Source organism: Ochlerotatus camptorhynchus, unplaced genomic scaffold (genome assembly GCF_037179485.1).
Source record: "Ochlerotatus camptorhynchus isolate MF236.1 unplaced genomic scaffold, CSIRO-AGI_Acam_v1.1 ptg000142l, whole genome shotgun sequence".
Classification (NCBI taxonomy): Eukaryota; Metazoa; Arthropoda; class Insecta; order Diptera; family Culicidae; genus Ochlerotatus; species Ochlerotatus camptorhynchus.
This window is the reverse complement of record NW_027040632.1, coordinates 1938516-1963008: the sequence shown is the minus strand read 5'-3', so window position 1 is coordinate 1963008 and position 24493 is coordinate 1938516. Positions and strand designations below refer to the sequence as shown.

General features: G+C 39.6%; 2 protein-coding genes across 2 annotated transcripts in view; both read right to left on the bottom strand.

The window, feature by feature from the left end:
• LOC135700799 (transcriptional regulator ovo-like) overlaps positions 1-24493 on the bottom strand; it is a 96172-nt gene that overhangs the window by 12036 nt on the left and 59643 nt on the right. The window lies entirely within an intron of this gene.
• Positions 21108-22295, bottom strand: LOC135700818 (RYamide receptor-like). The gene has a single exon (XM_065221476.1). It carries the CDS (start codon positions 22281-22283, stop codon positions 21108-21110), a length of 1176 nt encoding a protein of 391 aa, XP_065077548.1. The 5' UTR covers positions 22284-22295.

Sequence of the window (24493 nt, the reverse complement as noted above, 5' to 3'; positions counted from 1 at the left end):
GACACGCAGGTTTTTTTTTTCTCTCGCAGCTATATAGGGGGAATCAGCTCGAGGGCAACGCTTGGATGATGAGCTATTGTTTCCATAATTCATATGTGAACTAAGAGCATCGAGTTGGCTAAAGTCAGGTCAGTTTTTCTCAGAATTGTTCAGTGCGAGCGAGAAAGCGAGTCAAGGCAGACTAGATAGACGGAAACGAGAAACGAGATACCAATCACAGAGCCTGCTGCGGGCCAGTGCTGATCTGGTTTCGGTTTTAGGGTCCGGTAATTACCTCTAAGGGGAGCTAATTTTGACTTTTCCTGTTAAATGGAGGATGGCGGTGACCCAATCGAGCCTTCAAGGTTCTACCCCCATCGAAAGGTGGGGACCATAACATTGAAATTCCACGCACGTTTGAGAGGCGGGTTGGCGGGTGGCTGTCGAATAAAATGAGAAACAACACGATCGCAGGAGGAGGGGAGCATGGTGCACCGAACCAGCTCACCTTGCCATTGTGAGGTGCTGTGCTGGTTGGTTGGTACCCGTTGCGTCAATTCGAAACATCGGCAAACGAACGGACGGTGCTGGTAGGTGTCGGTCGGTGTGAACCGCTAAAAGTAATTTGCAACTGCTTATATTGCGCGCACTTGGCAGCTGAGTGATGTGTGTGTTCGTTTGGCTTTGCTCCCGTTCTGAACCGGTGTGCGCGAGTTCCGTTCCGTCCGGTTTGGGTTCGGAGGATGCGGAGAACGTGAGCACAGGTGTCACATGGGACTCCCGTGTGTTGCCTTGCGTGCGTCTATTGCCATCTAGGTTTGTTTTGTTAGTTGAATGCGCAGCACTTTTGAACGGAGTGCTTTGAGAATAATCAAAAGAGCCGTGACAATTTAGAGCAAAATTTTAACAATGTTTACACTGTTCTACAATTAAGCCACGCCGTCAGCAGCGTTTTGTCTATCTCACAGGAATTCTAACAACTTGGTCGAACATTTTTAATTTTGTATGAAAAATTTATCAGAATCTGAATCAAGTTTGGATAATCAAATTGTGTGGTAACGACTCCAGACGAATTCCATGTCACAAATGCGGACGTTTTTAAAAGTTGATTATCTCAGCCTACTGTGCTCAAAATTGACTGTACATTTTAGCACAGTTTAAGCATTTTGGATCTTGTAATTTTATTTTATTTTCAAAATGGCGTCTTTGACATCAATATATTATAGCCCGCAGGCGTCACTTCTGATCGAAATGACGTCTGAGATAAAGTTATAGGGAATAAATCTCTATTACGTTTTCGAAAGGGACGTATCAGCTTTTGTAAACAATTCATTTGATCGTCAATTCGGGGTAAACTAGTAGCTCGCATACGCATACTAACACCACTATCAGGACATTTTCGCGATTCGGCAGGTCATTTGTTCATCGATCCACATACGAAACAATCGATCGAGATCAGCTATGGCAGATTATACATGAGTATGAATTTCCGGATATGGCGCTGTTCGAGTATCGGGAACACTCTCGAGCAGTGTTGGCTAAAATCAAGATCAGAAAATCAAAATCAGCTATCTTCTTTCAAGATCGATTTCACCTAAAATCACAGGTACCAATATTACAAGCCGTGATTTTCGATTCCCAAAATCAACCAGCATCAATATCAACCAAGATCGAAATCATCGAAAATCATAGGATTAGAAGGTATGTTAAATTCAAGAATCTGGGACATTCCGAAATTCAAGTCAGCATTCCCGGATGAAATTTAAATGGTAGATTTCAACCCAAGATGGCGATTTTCCGCTTCTACTCATCGAGCCCATTATGTAGATACCCATAATGCATGGGTTTAGATGCATATAGGCTGTTGGGCGGTCACCATGTTGGATTTTGGTCCGCCATCTTGAATTCTAAAATGGCGGTGGATTTTGATTTTCCTCTTCTACTCATCGAGCCCATTTCAGTATTGCCCAGTTTGAGATCACCAGTTTTTACACATTGATGATGATTGCTAGTCCCAAGCACCGTCTATTGGTGCTCTGTGTAATTACAGCTGATCTGGCAATAACAGAGTAGCAACCGTGGGCGGTCATTCATGCTCATGCTCATGCTCATGCTCTACTCATCGAACCCATTCCATAGATACCCATATTACATGGGTTTAGATGCATATTCGCTGTCCGGAGGCCGCCATATTGGATTTTGGTCCGCCATCTTGAATTTCAAAATGGTTGCGGATTTTGATTTTCCACTTCTACTCATCAAGCCTATTCTGTAGGTACCCATATAACATGGGTTTAGATGCCGCAAGAATTGATTTTGATCCCTAATTCCAAGATGGCTGACCAAAATCCAATATGGCGGCCTCCAGACAGCGAATATGCATCCAATCCCATGCAATATGGGTATCTACGGAGTGGGCTCCATGAGTACAAGTGGAAAATTGACATCCGCTGCCATTTTGAAATTCCAAATTCAAGCTTCAATTCTGTGCCATCGACATCATCGGCGCCGATTCCAAGTAAAACCTCTCTAGCCGAGCGATTTGATGTGATTAAATATTGGGCAGGTGTAAAGGTCTTGGTACCAGAAATGTGCCATCTGGCGATGGTAGTGCTGTCACCGCCAACGCTTAGGTGACAAGCGTATACAGACCTAATGGTTCTCAAATTGAATCCTGACCTGATCCCAGAATTAGCGTTGATGCAGAGTGAAACATTTTGCACTTTCATTTTGAAGCTATGAATGCTCTTTTCAATCGCAACATGAAAGTAAAATTCCTCACGTGTTGTCATGAAATCTATCACGTCTTACATTTTCACCTTAAGAATGACGGCGGATGTCGAATTTCCACTTCTACTCATCGAGCCCATTCCGTAGATACCCATATTGCATGAGTTTGGTTGCATATTCGCTATCTGGAGGCCACCATATTGAATTTTGGTCCACCATCTTGAAATCCAAAATGGTGGCGGATGTCGATTTTCCCCTTCTACTCATCGAGCCCATTTCGTAGATACCCATATTGCATGGATTTGGATGCATATTCGTTGTCTGGATGCCGCCATATTGGATTTTGGTCTGCTATCTTGAATTCCAAAATGACGCGGATTTCTATTTTCCACTTCTACTCATCGAGGCCATTCTGTAGATAGCCATATTGCATGGGCTTAGATACATATTCGCTATCTGGAGGCCGCCATATTGGATTTTGGTCCACCATCTTGGATTCCAAAATTTCAACGGATGTCAATTTTTCGCTTCTACTAATCGAGCTCATTCCGTAGATACCCATATTACAGGGGTTTAGATGCATATATGCTGTTCGGCGGTCGCCATATTGGATTTTGGACCACCATCTTGGATTCAAAAATGGCAGCGGATGTCGATTTTCCACTTCTACTCATCGAGCCCATTCCGTAGATACCCATATTGCATGGATTTGGATGCATATTCGTTGTCTGGATGCCGCCATATTGAATTCCAAAATGGCGGTGGATTTTAATTTTCCACTTCTACTCATCGAGCCCATTCCGTAGATACCCATATTGCATGGGCTTGGTTGCCTAATCGCTGTCAGAAGGCCACCATATTGGATTTTGGTCCGCCATCTTGGATTCCAAAATGGTGGCGGATGTTGATTTTCCACCTCCACTCATCGAGCCCATTCCATAGATACCCATATTACATGGGTTTAGATGCATATTCGCTGTCCGGAGGCCGCAATAATGGATTTCGGTCCGCCATCTTGAATTCCAAAATGGCGGTGGATTTTGATTTTCCACTTCTACTCATCGAGCCCATTCCGTAGATATATTGCATGGATTTGGATGCATATTCACTGTCTGGATGCCGCCATATTGGATTTTGGATTGGATATCTTGATTTCCAAAATGGTGGCGGATGTCGGTTTCTTACTTTCACTGTAATACCAAAGTAATGATTTTCCGTTTGGTGATCTTACCTCAAACTCGGCTAAGGTTAAAATCAGCCTTGATTTTCTGTTTGTGATTTTGATGATCTCAAGATCGATCATTAGTGATTTTCGGCCGTTCCTGATTTTGGATTTTTTGGATTTTTCCCATCACTGCTCTCGACTTCCTTTGAATCTCGAAGGGGAGAACGACAAGGTGATGGACTTTCGTGTTTGAAGAGCTAGGATATAGACACGAGAGGCACGATCTTCAGAAAGTCCATCCAGCTTCTTGGCTTCGCCGATGACATCGACATCGTGGCTCGAAACTTTGAGACGATGGCGGAAACGTACATCAGACTGAAGGCTAAAGCTAGGCGGATTGAACTTGCCATCAACGCATCGAAGACGAAAAACATGAGAGCAAGAAGTTCTAGGGAAGACAATGTTTGCCTCCCACTTCGTGTTCAGATTGACGGTGATGAAATCGAGGTGGTTGATGAGTTCGTGTATTTGGACTCACTGGTGACCGCCGAAAATGATACCAGCAGAGAAATTCAAAGACGCATTATGGCAGGGAATCGGAGGACGCTCCGGTCGCATAAAATTCGCCGTCGCACGAATTTGACTATCTACAAGACGCTGATTAGACCGGTGGTCCTCTACGGCCACGATACCTGTACTAAGCTCGTGGTGTTTTCGAACGGAAGGTGCTGCGTACCATCTACGGTGGAGTGCAGATGGATGACGGAATGCGGAGGAGGCGAATGAACCACGAATTGCACCAGCTGCTGGGAGAAGCATCCATCGTCCACATTGCAACAATTTGGCGACTACGGTGGGCTGGGCACGTCGTAATAATGCCGCGCGACGACCCAGTGAAAATGGTTCTCGAAAGCGACCCAACAGGAACAAGAAGAAGAGCCGCGCAGCGGGCAAGGTGGATCGACCAAGTAGAAGGCGACCTGTGAACCCTTCGCAGACTACGAGACTGGCGAAGTGTGGCCATGGATCGAGTAGAATGGAGACGACTTCTTCGGACAGCAGAGGCACAAAGGCCTTAACCTGATTGATTACTCAGACATAGAAATAAACTTATTTTGATACAAACAATGAACAATGGATTGTCGGCTCCGTAAAGCCAACGCGCTTGTGCCTTTCAAATAAGCGAACTAGATTAAAATAAAAAACAAATTACGTAGACAAATATTTTGAGATTTGCAATCAAATTCCCGGTTGGCTTCAATTCCCGGTTAATTCCTGGTTCTCCCGGTTGAGTGACCACCCTGATGTATGAGATAAATGTGGCATAATCACAATGGGAATATCGTAAGATTTCAGCGTGTTTACCTTTGAAGATTTCCTATCGGGGTTAGCGATGATTGACAGCTGCGACTGTGCTTTCTTCGTTGCGAAAATTCAATGCTTGCTACGATTGATTGCTGTGCATCGGCAATCAATAGTTATCGGTGTCCATAGAAACTCAAACACCGCTTCCTTGAAGCCGACGGCGTCAGGAAACCATTCTGCTTGACCCCATTTTCCGAGACCGTGTGGCGTTGAACCGTTTAATGGCTGATGTCGATGATGGTTCCAGCACAGCCAATTTCCAACCGTCGAACATCATTCGTCCAGCCAACCAACGATTTCGTAACAGTTCTCCGTATTAAATTGGATAATTACCCAGCGTGAAACGGCGTATGGCCGGCAAGAGCGGTAGCAGCAGTAGGCAACTGTTGCTGCTGCTGCTGCTGCTGCTGCTACGGAACCGAAATTCGGGAAAACCTTTTCTTTGACACATGCAAAACATGTGAGAAGCTGCCTATTCCATGTTGAGAAAATGAGCCTACCTCCTCGTCCCAGCCACCTTTTGCACAACAGTTTGACCTTAGGCCCGTTAATAACAACAACAACCAGCGAACGTGAAAGAAGAAACCGGAAAGAATGCACCCCCCCTCCCTTCTTTGCACCGTGCATGGTCGTCGTCGTGTATTGTGTTGGAATTGGAAGGAAGACCTCCTGTCGTAGGAAATGGCTACAAGTGTTTCGTTGTTCATTTTCGACCATATGCTCGCTCTTAATTACTGTTTCCCGAAGAGAGCAACATCATTCTTGGGCGGGTACTCCTACCATCACGTCGGAGAGGGGTGTACCAGAGGGAGGAGAAGAGGAACAAATTGGTTCACGAACGGACTTCCGTTCAACGCTCGGTACCGGGAAAAGGAGAAGAAGAACTCTATTATATCGATCTAGAACTAATTGGAGCTTTACAGTATCAAGGTTATGTATGTTTCCCTATAATTTCTGTGTTTGTTTATCCTTGTGGAAGGAATAATAAAAATGAAAATATCAATAACTCTTTGTTAGAAACACGGTGGGCTAGAGGCTCTCCCGAACCACAATTATCACAGTCGAATTTCTCATTTAATTTCGCCATGTCGAATGTAGGTGAATTCCACACATGGTGGTTTTTCATATTTTGACAGTTAAGTGAGGCACCCTACACGAAAAAAGTTACTTTGTTGTTCGACAAATTGTCACTGTGCTCGACTGTGATAATTGTCAAGCCTAAGTTGGTTCAAATGTCGCAGCGAAATGATGATCGACACTCAAAACGATCATGCAAAGCACAATGTCAAATTTGAATGTTATTTTTCATTTCTCTGATCCACACACTGAACCAAATCGTCCCTGTGTTATAGACTGATTTGGCGTTCAACTAAATCGGTTTTGCATTTTCAACAGTATACGCTTGAGTAGTCAGTAGTCAGTTGCCAATAGAAAATGCAACGACATGGTGAAACAAATCTTACAAACTTAGCTGAACGTTCGGTGAAACTTTGAGACTCATTTCAAAAGCTATTTAACTAAATTTCAATGTCACTCCACCCTTGTTTAAATTTAGTTAAGTTTTCGTTGTTTTGAGCCTGACAACTAATAAATTAAAATGCCTGAATTTCACCAAACATTTCAGCTGTTAAAAGTTCGTTAAGTATGAGAAACGTCTTCCGCGATTCATGCCCTTTAAGATTGAATACAGAATAAATGTCTTACAATTTTGCAACTTCCCCGCTCTTTTATACAATTCTTAAAGTTGCAAAGAAGTCCACTCAAAGATACGAACGACTCTCCCCACAAAGCCGTTCCAACTGGTTTGCCTGTCGTCCCCGTCTTTCAAGGAAAGAAATTTTCAGATTTTTATTATTCTCATCAGATTCCTTTCCCGCGGGACCGACACCGACAGAGCGAGCTTCTCGGGGCGGAAACCGGTTTTATTTTTATTTCAATGTGCTATTTCTATACTTTCAACCAGTTGCGCTCAGTTATTGTTGTTGTTGTTTGTTTGTTGTCTTTCTCATCCGCACCATTCTTGCGGGACCGAGCGTCGCTGGCTGATGTTCTTCTTGTCCAGTTAAGTTCCTCCACATTATACCGCTTCTTGCAGGAATTGTGTGATGATTTTCAACTCTTTTTCGTTTTGTTTGAGTAGCGTATAGGCTTTGGAATCGACAAAAGACTTGCACGGTGCGAAGCGACGAGCCCGCGTCCGCTATCAATCGTCATCGCGCATAAAATTACTCAGCTATTATTCATATTCGTGATGCGTGATGATGTTGATGATGATCGAATCCACCGCTGTCATTCGGGTTATTTTATTTGTTTGTGCTTTAAAAGGAATCGCGTTTCCTTTCCCGCGCAGAATTACAGAACAAACAGACTGAGAAAAAAAAACGGCGACTCGACCTACATATTTTAATAAAAGTGACCGTCGTCGATCGTCGCTCAACCCACACACATAGTAGGCTGTTCTGTTGTGTGTACAGTTCCTTTTCCGACAGCAGCGCCTGCTACTGCACATTTTCACACATACAAAGGTGGCAGGTAGGTAGTGTTGCATAAGGCTTAATGGGACTGTGCGAAAAATCAGGCCTACTGCCTAGCTATTCCTCGCAGTCGGACTCGCAGCGATCTTGGATTTTTTCATTGTCAATGATGACGACGCCGCTGCCGCCTTCTAGTTTACCTTCGCATCGTCGTCGCCGTCGCCACCGCTCCTTCCTCGCATTTTAGTATACATAGGCTCTTGTTCGTAATAGGCATCTCGCGAGCAAGTTGCGTTTGCGGTTACCCTTGATATGCAGATCGATCGCTCGCGGTTGGTGGTGCTGGTGGTGGAGGCGCGGTTATGGAGTGCCCAAGTTCACCTTCTATACAACATGTCCGGAACATGTTGTTTGGCTCCGTCGAATGTGGCGAAGAGAGTTCCGTTTTTGCTGGCGGTCGCGGCTTGCACTTGATGCAGTTTGAGGAAGTTTGAGTTTCCTGCAGTATACTGGGAACAGTCACTCTGTCGGGGCCGTGTGTAGTCACTTGTGGGTGAAGACTTCCCGAGACTGTCAACGCAATGGATAAATGAAATTATTATTTTCATCACACCGTTTCAGTCCCATTTTTTCTGAGGCTTATTTTAAGGAACTTTGGAACACCTTTTGATAGAATTCGGCTATAGAAGTTCACTGGGTGGCCACTGAATCTTAGAAATTAAATTTCAGGTTTTTACCGGGTGCTTGGAGCCTCTGTTAGCCTAGTTGAGATACGGGATTATCAAGTTTGATTGAAAGAAAAGCTTTCGAAGTTTTGCTCGCTTGCAGTAAGGTCATCATCAGATTTAAGATATATGACACATAGGTACTTCACTGTAATCCGTTGGAAGGCAATTCTCCTGATACCGCGGATTGTGCATAAGTGTCTCTCTGCTTACGGGTTCGCCCCTCCATTTTGTTGCCCTTCATACAGTGTTAATTTGAATACAGGCATGTGTCGAACTTGATCAAGACTTGAAGAACGATCCACTGTCTAATGGCTGTGTCTTGCAACAATGAGTGGCACTCTTTACATACATACAATCACAGCACCGACCACATCCTCACGGTCTTTTGGGGAGGAAAGGATGATTAGTTCGACATCGGTTGTTACTAGAGATAAACCTCTGCATCTCCACGGCTTTCACTGGAAGGATAGTTGTGCTAGTGAGGTGGGTTATTTTTCGATCACGATTCACTGTGGTAGTGATGTGATCGGTGAAAGCAGAATTTGTTTTCGATTTAAATCTAGTGGGGATAGAATAAGAAAAAGTGAAAAAAAAAATGTAATGAGGCGGGCTGGCCTGGGATTGAACTCGCAACCTTCTGCTCAGTAAGCAGAAACGGTAAACACAAACACTGAGGCTACCGTGCATCGCCATATTGATTTGATCATTTATTTATTTATTTATTATGAATTTATTTGTTTATTTTTCATTATTTATTATTTATTTATTTATTCAGTTCTTTATTTATTTACATAGGAGAAATGGCTCTAATGTTGGCCTATGGATCTAAGATTGGGCCCATCGCTAAAAATCTGCTATTTATCAATTTTATCTAGATGAACGCGTCATTGGGACGGTACTAAAATGGATATTTTTGGTCGCTATTGAAAATTTAGTCGATTTTTGAATTTATGTGTAGGCCCAAATTAGGGGCATTTAGGCCGACATTTCATCAATTTCCCCTACATCATTTATTTATTTATTGTGTTATTTCATTACTTCTTAATTTCATTATTTATTCATTTCTTTCACCCCTGTTCTGTATTTTGTTCGAAACGAAATTCTCATACAAAAAAATAATTTTTTGTGCACGAATTTCGTTTCGAACGAAATACAGAATAGGGGTGTTTATTTCTTTATTTATTCAGTTATTTATTGATTTATTTATTTAACTATGCATTTGTGTCTCTCTTTAGATCTTTATTTATTATTTATTCAATTCTTTATCTATTTATTTGTTTATTTAATTATTTCTTTATTTCTTAATGTAGTTATTATCTTTTCTATTTCTTGATTCATTATTTCTTTATTTAGTTACTTATCAATATTTTTTATTCTTTTTCAAGAATTAATTGAGTTATTTTGTTATTTATTTATTTATTTATCATTTATTTATTCATTTATTTATTCATTTATTTATTCATGTATTAATTTTTATATTTATTATTTATACAATTATTGAGTTATTTCTTTCTTTCTTAATTCCTTAATTTTGTTTTATAATTATTTATTTGTGTATGTATTCCATTAGATCTTGATTAATTCATTTTATTATTTATTTAACTTATTTTAAAATGTATTCCTTTATTTAATTATTTATTTAATTATTAATCTCTTTGTTTATTTAATGACTTACTTGTTTAATTATTATTTTCCTTTCTTTATTTATTTAAACCTGTGTTTATTGTTTATTTATATTTTTAACTTTTTCTTTTTTTTTCATTTGTTAATTTATTTATTTATTTCTTAAATTTTCAATTCATTTTTTTTATTGATTTCATTATTCATGGTTTGGTTAGTTTATTTATTCACGTATTTATTTATTTATAATTTTTTTAATATTTTATAAATTAAGTTGTTTATTTATTTACTTTTTCATCATTATATTTATTTATAAATTTATTTATTTTTTAATTCCTTCATTTGTTTACTTATTTCTATTTTTTTTTATTCCTTCATTTATTTACTTATTTATTTATTTATTTATTGTTTTTCGCATTTCTTGATTTCTTAATTTATTCACTTAAATATTTCTTTATTTTTTACTTATTTCGTTCTTTATATTTATTTAAGTGTTATTTACTTATGTATTTTTTTATTTATACTGTTGTTAATTTGCTTATTTTTTTAACTTAGTCAATTAGTTGTGAATTAAATAACTAATTTATTTATTTATTTCCTTATTTATTTGTTTATTTATGTATTTATTGATTTAACAGATTTCTTCATGTCTATATTTCTGTATTTACTTATTTATTTCTATATTTATTATTTATGTATTTCATTTGTGATTTATTTGTTTCTTTACTTATTTTTAAATTATTGTTTTTAATTCTATATTTATTTATTTATTTATTTCTATATTTATTTAGTTATTTTGTTCTTTATTTCTACCATTAGTTCTTTATTTATTTAGTGTTTTCTGTGTTTGTTCGTTTTTTATTCATTTATATTTTTCTTGATTTCTCTATTTATTATTTGTTCAGTTATTTACTAATTAAATAAATAAATATTGTATAAACTTATTTACTTATTGACTTATCAATTTATTCAATTATTTTATTGATTCAGTTAGTTTATTGCTTCATTTATTTACTTATTTATTTATTATTAATTTATTTGTTTACTTATTTATTTATATATCGGAATATTAATGTATGTATTAGTTTATTTTTTATTAATTTGTATTATGAATTTATTTATGTATCTATTTATTGATTTATTTATTCATTATATCTTTATGCAATATACAAAATAGTCAAATTTTAGCACAAATGTGGCTTATTGTCCCAAATAACAATTATTTATTTATTTATTTATTTCCTATTTCTTGTTTTTTTTTATATATTTCTGTATTTCTAAAGATTTCTATTTATTATTTATTTTGGCAGTTATTTTTTTTTTTTTTATTTTAAAAGCTATTTATTGGTTTATGTATTAATTAAGTTATCATTTATGTTCGTACTTATTTGTTTATTTCAATTTTAATTTATTTATTCTTTTTTGTTTTCTTATTTCTTAATATATTTATTTACTGATCTATTTACTTATTTCTTTATTTATTCAGTTGTTTATTATATTAATGATTTTGTTATTTATTTTATTACAAAATTACTTATTTATTTATTAACTATTAATTTGTTTATTTAATTATTTACTTATTTATTACTTTATTTCCTTATTTATTTATTTATTGATTTAATTACTTACTTGCTTACTAGCTAACTTACTTACTTACTTACTTGCTTATTTTTTTACTTACTTACTTACTTACTTACTTACTTACATACTTACTTACTTACTTACTTACTTACTTACTTACTTACTTACTTACTTACTTACTTACTTACTTACTTACTTACTTACTTACTTACTTACTTACTTAATTACTTGCTTATTTATTTTTTAATGTCTTTACTTCATTTTCATTATATATTTATTCATCATTTATTGATTTCTTTATTGATAGAATTATTTTGAAATTTATTTATTTAATAATTTCATTCTTTATTGCCTAATTTATACATTTATTGATACATTTCTATATTTATTTCATTATTTCTTTATTAACATATTTCTCATTTTACTCATTCTTTTATTTCTTTCATTATTGTTTATTTATTTATTTTGTGTTTTCTGTGTTTCTTCATTACTTAATTCATTTATTTTATCTTAATTTAATATTTAGTCATTTGTTTATTGATTTATTTATGTATTTATTAACGTATTTATTTATTTATTTATACATTTGTTCCTTTTGTTTATTATGTTACGTATTTATTTATTTATTTATTTATTGATTTACTCATACATCTACTTATTTCATTATTTATTTACTTATGTATTAACTTATTGATTAACTTATTTCTTTATTTATTATTGACAAAAATACATATCAATTTATTACCTAATTTATGATTTATTACTTAATTTATTATTTATTTGTTTATTTATTTATTTCTTAATAGATTTTTTATTTTTTAACTATGTCTTTATTCTTTGAAATTCATTAATTTGATTATGTTTTCATTTATTAATTTACTTATTTCTTTCGTTATTATTTCTTTATTTAATTATTGCATTATTCATTGCTTAATTCGTATATTTATTCATACATTTTTGTATTTATTTAGTTGTTTCTGTATTAACTTATTTCTCATTTTATTCATACTTTCATTTCTTTCACTATTGTTTATTTATTTATTTTGTGTTTTCTGTATTTATTTATTATTTAATTAATTGTTTTTTCTTAATTTATTTTTTAGTTATTTGTTTATTGATTTATTTATGTATTTATTAACGTATATATTTATTTATAAATTTGAGCCTTTTGTTTATAATTTTATTTACTTATTTATGTATTTATTGATTTGCTCATTTATCTACTTATTTCATTATTTATTTACTTATTTATTAAATTATTGATTTACTTATTTTTTTATGTCTCTATTTACAATTAATAAATTTATATAGTTATTTATTACTTAATGTATGATTCATTACTTAATTTATTATTTATTTAGTTATTTCTTAATCGATTTCTTAATTTTTAAATTATGTCTTTATTCTTTGAAATTCATTAATTTGTTTATTTCTTTATTTATTGATTTAATCACTTCTTTCTTTATTAATTTCTTTATTTAATTCTTTATTGCTGATTTTTTTTTAAATATAAATATATTTTTATTTATTTCCATATATATATAGTTATTTCTTTATTTGCTTATTTCTCTATTTATTAATACTCTTATTTCTTTTTTTCTTTATTAATTCTGTGTTTTCTGTGTTTCTTTATTACTTTATTCATTTATTTCTTTTTTCTTTTTTAATTTATTTATTTATTTATTCATCCATTGATTGATTTATTTACTGACTTATTTATATATTTACGCATTTCTTTTTATGTTTTTCTTTTTTTTAAAACAATGAATGAATTAATTAATGTATAAATTGATTTATTTATTCAATAATTTAGTTAATACTTTTATTGATTGATTTATTTATTTACTAATTTATTAATGTATTGATTGATTTATCAACTTATTTCTTTATTTGTTTTATATATTTACTAGCTGAGTGTGCCTGGCCTTGCTCGGGATTCAATATTAGCTTGAGTTTATGCGCCAATTAAAAAAAGCATGCTATATTGTACGTAGCCCCCCCCCCCCCCCTCATCTTATCTAAGAGGCTACCCCCTATGACCTTCATATGCCAAATTTGGTTCCATTTGTGTTGCGTCGTATTGCAGTGGACTGTAAAACTGTTGTCAAACCAAAGCTGCCTTCATGCAGCGGAGCGAAGCGTTGCTGATTCCCCAAGTGGAATCTAACCAAGCGTTGTTGATTCCCAATCAACCAGGAACTGCCTTAATTGCAGTCAGCTACCAACCAATCAATGCGAATGTTCTAACAACTCTTTCATAGCCCTGAAAAGGGCTGCACACAAACTTTACAGCTTGGTGGAACGAGGGACTTTCGGCTGGAGACAAAGGAGCACACACACACTTTAATTTTCACTCCATCTTATATTGTCTTCTTCTTGATACAAGCGTTTTTCTTCAGCCGTTCTCGGCTCACCTTCTTCTTTCCTATTCTGTTCCTATGTTGCTACTGCTTGCTCGGGTGGTCGTCACACAACTGAAAACGCGGACAGGTAGCCGTCTTTTTTATACCTCGCTTGTTGTCGTTGTTTGCTCTCTCGTCATCGAGCTGCTGGTGATGTTCGTTATCAAGGCGTGGCTAGTGCTGCAAATCTTCTCCTTATTCAGTTCGTTGCGTTGCGGACTGAACATACTGCCACCGCGAAGAAAGTAATACTGTTGATACAGCATGTTGTTCATCTGGAATGCTTACCGGAACTTCCTCCATCATTGGCAATGGTGCTAGCTTATGAACCGGACGTTTGAAGATGCTATTCCCCACTCGAACATCCACGACACGAGTGAGGCCATCTGGACCAGGGTAGGTGTTAACGATTTTACCTACTTTCCACTGTTGTGGAGGTACGTTTTCTTCCTTTAGTAGTACAATTGTATCAGGGACCACATTAATATGCTTCTTCGTCCATTTGGACCGTTTTTGAAGCTCTACCAAATATTCTTTCGACCAGCGTTGCCAAAAATGCTGTCGAAGCAGTTGAATATGTTGCCATTTTGATAGTCGATTGATAGGTATATCGTTAAGAGAAGGCTCGGGGATTGCAGTTAAAGGTCTATCGATCATTAAATGGCCAGGGGTCAAAACTTGTGGGTCATTGGGGTCAGGGGAGTGCGCAAAAAGAGGTCTCGAGTTCAGAATGGCCTCGATTTGGCAAAGTAAAGTCGCAAATTCCATAATTGTCAAGGAGGCAGACTGATACACTTTCTTCAGAACAGTTTTCACGCTTTTAACGCTGGCCTCCCATAACCCTCCAAAATGAGGTGCGCTCGGGGGTATTGTGGTCCATTTTATCTCCTTAACTTGGCAATATTCTGATAGCTTTCCGTCAGTGATGTCCGACTTGAAGAGTTGGTATAGCTCACGAAGCTCCGATTTTGCGCCCATGAAATTGGTTCCATTGTCACTATACACCTCTTCCGGAACTCCTCTTCTGGAGACGAATCGCTGTAGTGCGGCCAAAAATGCGTCGGTTGACAAGTTCTCCACTGCTTCGAGATGTATTGCCTTCGTTACCATACAGACAAATACACAGATGTAGCCTTTCACTGGAACTACCTTCCTAGCGGTTTGCTTTATGTAAATTGGTCCAGCAAAATCGATCCCAACTTTCAAGAACGTAGGTGCCATGTTGACTCGATAAGAAGGCAGGTCTCCCATGAATTGACCAGCCAGTCTTGGGTTTGATTTGAAGCACGTGATACAACTTCTGGTGACCTTGCGTACAGTTGACTTTGCATTTAATATCCAATAGCGTTCTCTGAGGGTAGAAATTACACTACTGGGGCCAGCATGCAGGTTTTCCTTGTGGATTGCAGCAATTAATCTTCTTGTAACAGGGTGCTTGTCCGGAACGATCCATTGGTGTTTCGCTTCGTAAGGTAGGTTGCTGTGTCGAATTCTTCCTCCTACGCGTAGTATCGCATCGTCCAGAAATGGATTCAGATTACCGATTCGCTTGCACGGTTCTACAGCTTGAACTCGTTCGATCTCATCTTGTAGTTGATGCCTTTGAATCGCTTGAATAATTCGTTTCGTTGCTTCTCTTAATTCAGGAATTGTTGGAGACAATGTAGAACTTCGTTCACCAATCTTCAAACGACAATTTGAGATAAACCGAAGGACGTAGGCGACGATTCTCTGAGTCTTGCGGAATGATTCAAACTTCGTTAGTATCATATTGCTTCTTAACTTCTGAGTTCTTCTGCAGTTTAGACTCCAGTGCGTAGAATCTTCGTAGGGCCATTGGTCTCGAATCTCCAAGCTGACTCGCCGATTCTTTGAGAGGAAGCTGGACAATGTATCGACCTTCATCGTTCCGACGAAACGTAGACAGGAAATGTTGTTCACACTGTTCGGCTTCCGGCATTACACATTGATCACCTGGTACACTTTCGATTTCCCAAAATCTTTGCACTTGCTCACTTAAGTCACTTGAAGAAACTGTAACAAGCGAATATACACTTGCTCCACATTGAAAGCTTTCTCCACTTGCACATTTACCACCAACTAGCCATCCAAACTGCGAATCCTGGAGTGTAGGTAGATCTTCAGATAACCTCAATCGTCCTGGCTTAAGCACATTGTCGTACCATTCCATACCAATCAGTAAATCCACTTGACCTGGACGGTAAAATACTGGATCTGCCAGTTGAATCCCCGATGGGATATTCCACGAAGCAACGTCTATTGCCAACGTTGGTAGAATTCCAGTAACCTTTTGGGAAACCAAGCAATCCAACTCCAGTTTGAAATTGCTGTGCTTTGCGAGTATTTGAACCTTGACCTTCTGTCGAACGCTGGATCGGAGACTGTTCACTCCGGTAATAGGAATATTGACCTCTTCTCGATCCAACTGCAAACTTTCAAGCATTGCTTCCGAAATAAAGTTAACTTGCGATCCGCTGTCTAGAAGGACTCGACAAGAATGTGGGTTTCCTTGCTTATCCAGAACGTTAACCATGGCAGTGAGCAAAAATACCTGCGCTGCTGACTTCTCGACCATGTGCGAAGCTACGGTGGTGGAAACTTTCTCTGGCGTTGCTTTGACGTTGATTGCTTGAACTACTGTAGAAGATTGCGATACCTGCTGCTGATCGGGTGCCTTGGGATCGCTTGCACTGGAACCTTGGTTGTAGCTGCCTTCCGCATGAAGTAAGGTGTGATGCCTCCTCTTACACTTCGAGCATGACTTCGTTGATTTGCAATCAGCTCCTCGATGTCCACGTCTCAAACAATTAAAACACACCTGTTTTTCACGCACTAGCTTCAGCCGATTTTCCACTGACATACCATTGAACGTTGAGCACTTGAATGCCAGATGATTTCCTTCGCAAAATTCACAACTGCTAGACGATGTCACTACATTCACCTTCACATTTGACTGCTTGCTTGACACTTGACCTACTTTTCCTGGTGTACGCGCCATTTGCTTAACTTTGCTATCACTCAACGTTTGACATCTTTCTAGTACGGAAATGCGACCTTTCAAGAAATTGACAGTGTCATCGTATTTAGGCAACTCCCCATGAGTAACAGTAGCTTCCCAGAGCTTTTTGGTTTCATTATCGAGCGCGTTCGCGAGGATATGTGTAACAATCACCTCGGAGACCCCAATAAATTCTTGACCCAAAAATTTCAAGTTTTCAACATGACCCGTACATGAATCGATCAACTCCCTTAGCTCGGAGTGACATTCATGCGCCAACTTCTTTAAGCTCAGCAGCCCAGAAATATGATGATCAACCATTCGTCGCTTATCTTCAAACCTTTCTGCTAAAATTTCCCATGCACGGTCATAATTGCCATCCGAGATGGTTTTTGCGTCAATTATGCCGGTTGCGTCCCCAATCAGAGCCTTCTCTAAATGGTAGAGCTTAATGCGAGGTGGATCATTCGACCTGTCCACCACGTCCCTGAACATTATCTTAAATTTCTCCCACTGCTCGTATCTGCCATCAAAACTTGGTACGGCACGAGGAAGCGACTGCTGAACCACCAGCGGTTGCTGGTTTGGAATCGGCTGAACATTCACGGGAACTTGAGCCAATTTCTCGATCCATGTTTCGAGAATAAACGACACATTGTCATAAAGCGTTTCAAATTCCAAGTACTTACAGTCTTGCTCCTTCCTCTTGCTGGCGACGGTGATCGCCATGATGCGTTCATGGTAATCGATGAATTCCTTGTAGGCAGCTTCCACTTTTTTGCTGTACATCTTAATTAGTGGTTGCGTAAAAACTGCCTCTTCAGATTGTTCCAGGATGTTCTTCACACGGGTGACTTTTCCTTTAGCCAGCCCACGCAAATGTGCCAGCGTATCGTACTCATCCACTTCATCGTCATCGCCCTCGTCTCCGCCAACACCACCTTTCATCGGTGTTCTCTTCATGGGCATGATCACTTATCACTTTTTTACTTCAACAAAAGCACTATTAGTCAATGTCACTAGCTTCTTAATTTTCAATTTGATTGTTTCCAATGTTTTCAATAATCTTTGTTTAGTTTTTTCACCAATGTCTTTTGTGTTTTGTGCGCGTACTTTTCGTCTCCATCCAGCCAATCCGCTCATTCCAACCAAATTGCATTGCGATTGCGTTTCATCAAGCGACGAGCCAAATCCAAGCCAAATCCAAGCGCTATCCGGCTCGAAGGACCAAAAATGTTGCGTCGTATTGCAGTGGACTGTAAAACTGTTGTCAAACCAAAGCTGCCTTCATGCAGCGGAGCGAAGCGTTGCTGATTCCCCAAGTGGAATCTAACCAAGCGTTGTTGATTCCCAATCAACCAGGAACTGCCTTAATTGCAGTCAGCTACCAACCAATCAATGCGAATGTTCTAACAACTCTTTCATAGCCCTGAAAAGGGCTGCACACAAACTTTACAGCTTGGTGGAACGAGGGACTTTCGGCTGGAGACAAAGGAGCACACACACACTTTAATTTTCACTCCATCTTATATTGTCTTCTTCTTGATACAAGCGTTTTTCTTCAGCCGTTCTCGGCTCACCTTCTTCTTTCCTATTCTGTTCCTATGTTGCTACTGCTTGCTCGGGTGGTCGTCACACAACTGAAAACGCGGACAGGTAGCCGTCTTTTTTATACCTCGCTTGTTGTCGTTGTTTGCTCTCTCGTCATCGAGCTGCTGGTGATGTTCGTTATCAAGGCGTGGCTAGTGCTGCAAATCTTCTCCTTATTCAGTTCGTTGCGTTGCGGACTGAACAATTTGCTTGATTAGTTCTCGAGTTATGCAGATGTTTATGTTTCATTTGTATAGGAGCCCCCCTTTACAGAGGGTGGAGGGGTCTCGAACTATCATAAGAACCTTTCCCTGCCCCAAAACCCCAGGATACAAATTTTCACGCCGATCGGTTCAGTAGTTTCCGGGTCTATAAGGATCAGACAGACAGACAGACAGACAGACAGACAGACAGACAGACAGACAGACAGACAGACAGACAGACAGACAGACAGACAGACAGACAGACAGACAGACAGACAGACAGACAGACAGACAGACAGACAGACAGACAGACAGACAGACAGACAGACAGACAGACAGACAGACAGACAGACAGACAGACAGACAGACAGACAGACAGACAGACAGACAGACAGACAGACAGACAGACAGACAGACAGACAGACAGACAGACAGACAGACAGACAGACAGACAGACAGACAGACAGACAGACAGACAGACAGACAGACAGACAGACAGACAGACAGACAGACAGACAGACAGACAGACAGACAGACAGACAGACAGACAGACAGACAGACAGACAGACAGACAGACAGACAGACAGACAGACAGACAGACAGACAGACAGACAGACAGACAGACAGACAGACAGACAGACAGACAGACAGACAGACAGACAGACAGACAGACAGACAGACAGACAGACAGACAGACAGACAGACAGACAGACAGACAGACAGACAGACAGACAGACAGACAGACAGACAGACAGACAGACAGACAGACAGACAGACAGACAGACAGACAGACAGACAGACAGACAGACAGACAGACAGACAGACAGACAGACAGACAGACAGACAGACAGACAGACAGACAGACAGACAGACAGACAGACAGACAGACAGACAGACAGACAGACAGACAGACAGACAGACAGACAGATATAGATTAACATTTTTGCCTAAATCCGGAGTGAGAGTGGTTTGAAATTTCGGCGTAATTACATTTGTAAACAAACACGCCAATCACCGATTTCTCGCGAATTAAAGCTTAATCTAAAAAACTAAAAACACCATTCGGTAAAGGAATGATTCCTCTATCATTTGGTATAGTTTGTTTATGAAAATGCGCTTTTATTCAAGAGAAATCGGCAATTGACTTGTTTGTTTGCAAAAGCAATTACGCCCAAATCTCAAATCACTCAAATCATAAAAAAAAACAATTATGAAAAGTTTCAAGCCAATCGGTTGAGTCTGATCGATTTGCCATTTGACGTGGAACTGCTCACTTCTTCTTAGGATTCTGATAGGGTTATCAGTCTTTCCGATATGTTGTCTTCGATCATATGTTGCGTCGTATAGTTTGATCGATCGAAGCTTGTTAGTTGAAGTGAAGCTAAGTTAAAATTATGTATTTAAACATATCATGGATGGCTGCATTAGCGTAATATCTCCAAGAGTAGCTTCCTTTCAACTTCTTGGTCCTGCCAAAACTTCTCCGGAACTCCGACAAAATTTGGTTGGAAACGTTCTCTTACTCGATGTTTGCTGAAAGTTCGAACAACTACGACGAATTCCGAAATTTTAATTAAAATTAATTGTCTAAGCCACGTGATTTTTCATGTTGAAGTACGACAACATAACGAGCTGAATTTTAATGGAAATTTATGTGAATTTCTAACTGGATTTTACACCAACGGCAAATGTATTTTGGAAACCCTTTACCGCATGGATTGAGTTCCGACAAAACTCTTAGTGAAATACTATAATACCAAAAAGGTGTTATGAAAGATAAACTCCGACAGAACTGTAGGTATTATTGTAGCTATAATTTCTCGTTTTAAATGTTGAGCATAATCCAGTCTGAGACTACGAAAAAGTGCAATCAGTGATGCCAACCGGATTTGAGACCCCGTTCACTATCGATCACCTTGAAATTGATCATTATAAAATGATGTTTTGGAACTCCGACACAATTGGTTGGAATTTTAAAGACATGTTATCGACAACCTGAATCGCAGCTCCGGCAAAATGACGAAGAAATCTAAACAAATAGAACATCCCTACGAGTTGTTTTGTCATATTGAACTCCGACAGAATGACACCGAAAATTAAAACTTGCAACATTGGAGACTTTTACAATTCTTTCAACAATCAAAACTGACACCTTCCAAGTTTAATATACTCAACTATAACTATGAATACTTTTATTTGAAACCATTAGAATGCAACTCTACACCTAAGTCGATCAAACATCTTCCTCTCATTACCCAAAACGATCGCCACTCGTCACTGCACACCCCTTGTGCCCCATCCGGCAGCACTCCCGACTGCCCCCGCCTGCGCTGATGGTCGTCAGCATGGTCGTGCTCGGAAACAGCTGAATCATCTCCGTATTGGTGCTGGCATCGCTTTTCCTTCGCACGGCGATCCGCTCGTAACAGCAGCAGCACCGGCGCTCGATCGCATGCACCAAATGGAGGAACCCCTGGCGAAACTTCTCATTCATGTAGCAGTAGATGACCGGATTGTAGCAACTGTGCGACATGGCCAGCCAATGGAACAGGAACCACAGATAGGGCAACGGTTTCCAGTCCGGATCCAGCGGGATCAGCATGAAGATGTTGAACGGCAGCCAGCAGACCGTGAACACGACCACCACGGTGATCATCATCTTGATCATTTTACGCTTGGATTGGAGAATCCGGCGATCGCGCTGCTTGACCGATTCACCCGGGGGGCTCTTGGCCCAAACCTTCCAGGCGATCTGAACGTAGGTAGAGACCAGTACGATCAGTGGAGCGAGGAATTGAAGAGTCATCAGGGTGATGGAGTAGCTGCGGTCGGACTGATCATCGGGCCATACTTCGGTGCAGATGGAGAGATCGCATTGGTCGTACCACTCGATGGGTTGAATCAAGGTCGAGAAGACCGGGATCGGAGCGGCGGTCAGCAGAGCTCCAGTCCAAACGAAGACGATGAGGATCCTGGCCAGACGTTTAGTGACCCTGGGCTTCAGAGGCCACATTATGGCAATGTATCGATCGGCACTGATGGCGATCATGGTGTACGCACTGACCAGTACCGATATGGCTTGCGAATAATTGACGATCCGGCAGATGATCAGGCCGAAGGGCCAGTACTGTAGCACGAAGATCGAAACGAACGAAAACGGGATGCAGAAGATGGCCATCAGCATATCACCGAGGGCGAGGTTCGCGATGAACAGGTTCGTAACGGTGTTCATCCGAGGTAGCAGATGAACCACTAGGAATACGGCGATGTTACCGACGATCGAGGTCAGGAAGATCGAACTGTACGCCAGGTAGATCAGGATCTGGAACCGAAGGGAAGCGATCCCCTCCGGGATGTAGGACGAACCGTCGCATCCGAACCGGATCGTGTCGTTATCGAGCCAGGTTCCGTTTTCGGTGAAATTCATCCCGGATGGAAGCTTCGCGATCGGCGGTTCAACTGAAACTGTGGCCTGATCTAGCGAGTTTCAAAACAAAGATTGTTTTCCTCCCCAGACACTCAACTAGCATATCGGTGACAAATGATCACCTCGTTAGCATGTGGGCATCAACTCGTCGGAGCTGCAGCAAGCAAACGACGACGACGGCGACGACGACCACGACGGCGACGGTGATGCGCGTCCTTTTCAAATGCTGATTTGGGGGTTTGTTCAACTTCCGCTGTTGCGATCAAATTTTTGCAACCTAAGTTATTCATAGTTTTTGGCGACGGCGATCAGTCTGCGGATGGATCACGTTTCACGGCAACAACAAAAAACGGCTCGCGATCACGTTGCACAATCGGTTCAAGTGCAATCGATTCCCCGTGGACATTTCGAAAACTAGAAGCAGCGATACGACGGTACGAAGGGTTCGTCGGGGGTCCTACGGCCGCAGCTGTTCGGTTGTGTGGCGGGGGGGCAGGGGGTGGTAGCGAATTCAGCTAATCTTGAATTGCAAATCTGTTTTGCCGGATTGCAAATCATGTTTTGATCGTTTTTCTGCATTGCTGGGTTGGCTAGAGGACAGCTTATGGAAATTGTTTATTTGTTTTCTGTAAATTAACGTTTTGGGAGGAACTCCTGTATGTGTTTAGATGATTTTCCGTGAAAAGTTAAGCAAAAATGGGAGCCTGAATTTTGTCTGCATCCTGAGGTTGCAAGGAAAATTGATTGAAATTGTAGCTCCGGTTCCAGATCAGTCAAAAACTTAGTTTAAAAATCTAATACAGTTCCAACGTTCTGGATATAGGGTAATTGAGTCATTTACGAAATATGTAACAGTTCTGGCACAATCCTATATACGCAATCGTACCAGATTTTGGTCGCTGGTACCCTTCCCCTAATCACAATCTAAGTTTGCGAACAACATTGATACAACTCCGATAAACGTTCCATGAGTATTGCGTCCACACCCCCAAGTTGCAGAAACGCACTCAAACACCGACAAATTTCTGGATCAAATTTGCTTTGTAAAGTTTGGTTTCCAAACAAGGCAAGGTTCTATATATCCAGATGAATGGAAACTGAGAAAGTAGAAAACACTTTCATGTAAAATTGTTTTTTTTTTTATATAATGCTGGAGTTTTGAGTCTACACCCCTAACTGCTTACTGGTGTATGTTGTTTGAAACGGATGTGAAGTGTGTGGAATCAAACTTCAACAATGTTCTGTATCAAATTTCGACAAATTTCCATTGCAAACTTTGATTTTTAATCAATTGATTATTAAAATCATCACTACAGACGAATTTGACACGGTTCAATTTTGGCAAAACTAAATGTTCGGCCTTGTTGCCAAAAATTGAACTGTCACTGTATTCCAATTTCCGTACCGGTTCCCACCGTCAGCTGCTACAAAGTCACCGACCTTCCGATCACGTTAGCTGTATTACTCCGGATAAATTGCTAATCCACAGGTTCCATTCTTCTGTCGCTTGGCTGCTGCTGCTCCGCTCGAGCGGTTCATTTATGCTTCAATTGATTCGATTGGACACTCTGCCTAGAGTGGAATGCACCGACGACAGTCCATTGTTTCGACTCCCCAGAATGTATGTAAACGTTGTTTTTTTTTTAGTTTCAGTGTTGTCCCTAGCTTCAATTCAATCAGAAGCCATTTTCGATTCTATTTTCAACGTCATTTGAATCACTAAGTAGCACCTGATGATAAAACAATCGCCGCTCGGCCAACGCGGATTCCAGACCAGAGAACGTGCGTAGCACAGTTCGTTGAACAGATTGAATGGAAATTGTGCGAGAATGAGCGCGAGGTGTGTTCCTACGTAGGGTAACTTCCCTTCGTCCAGAATCCAGTTAATGAATCGCCGAGCCAATCCAATCCAAGCCTGATTTGCATGTAATGATAATTCAACGGATTCGCTCCGGTTCGCGGTTCTAGTGGAGCAGCGACTTCCCTCCCTAGTAATAAATTCATTCATTCTCGAACTAACCCGCTGCGATGCGAATGCGAAGCGAACTGATGGATGATGGGAAGAGGCAGCGAAAAGCACATTAACATTTTAATGATCGCTGTTGCGCTGAATCCGCAGGCCTACTAGACCATTTCTGGTCAGTCACGATGATGCTACTACCGTCGGCCATCCTAGTAGGCACGTTCGGTAGCACTTTTTGGACGCAGCA

Coding starts and splice junctions, on each gene's coding strand:
- LOC135700818 (XM_065221476.1), bottom strand. CDS start 22,283: ATGAATTTCACCGAAAACGGAACCTGGCTCGATAACGACACGATCCGG.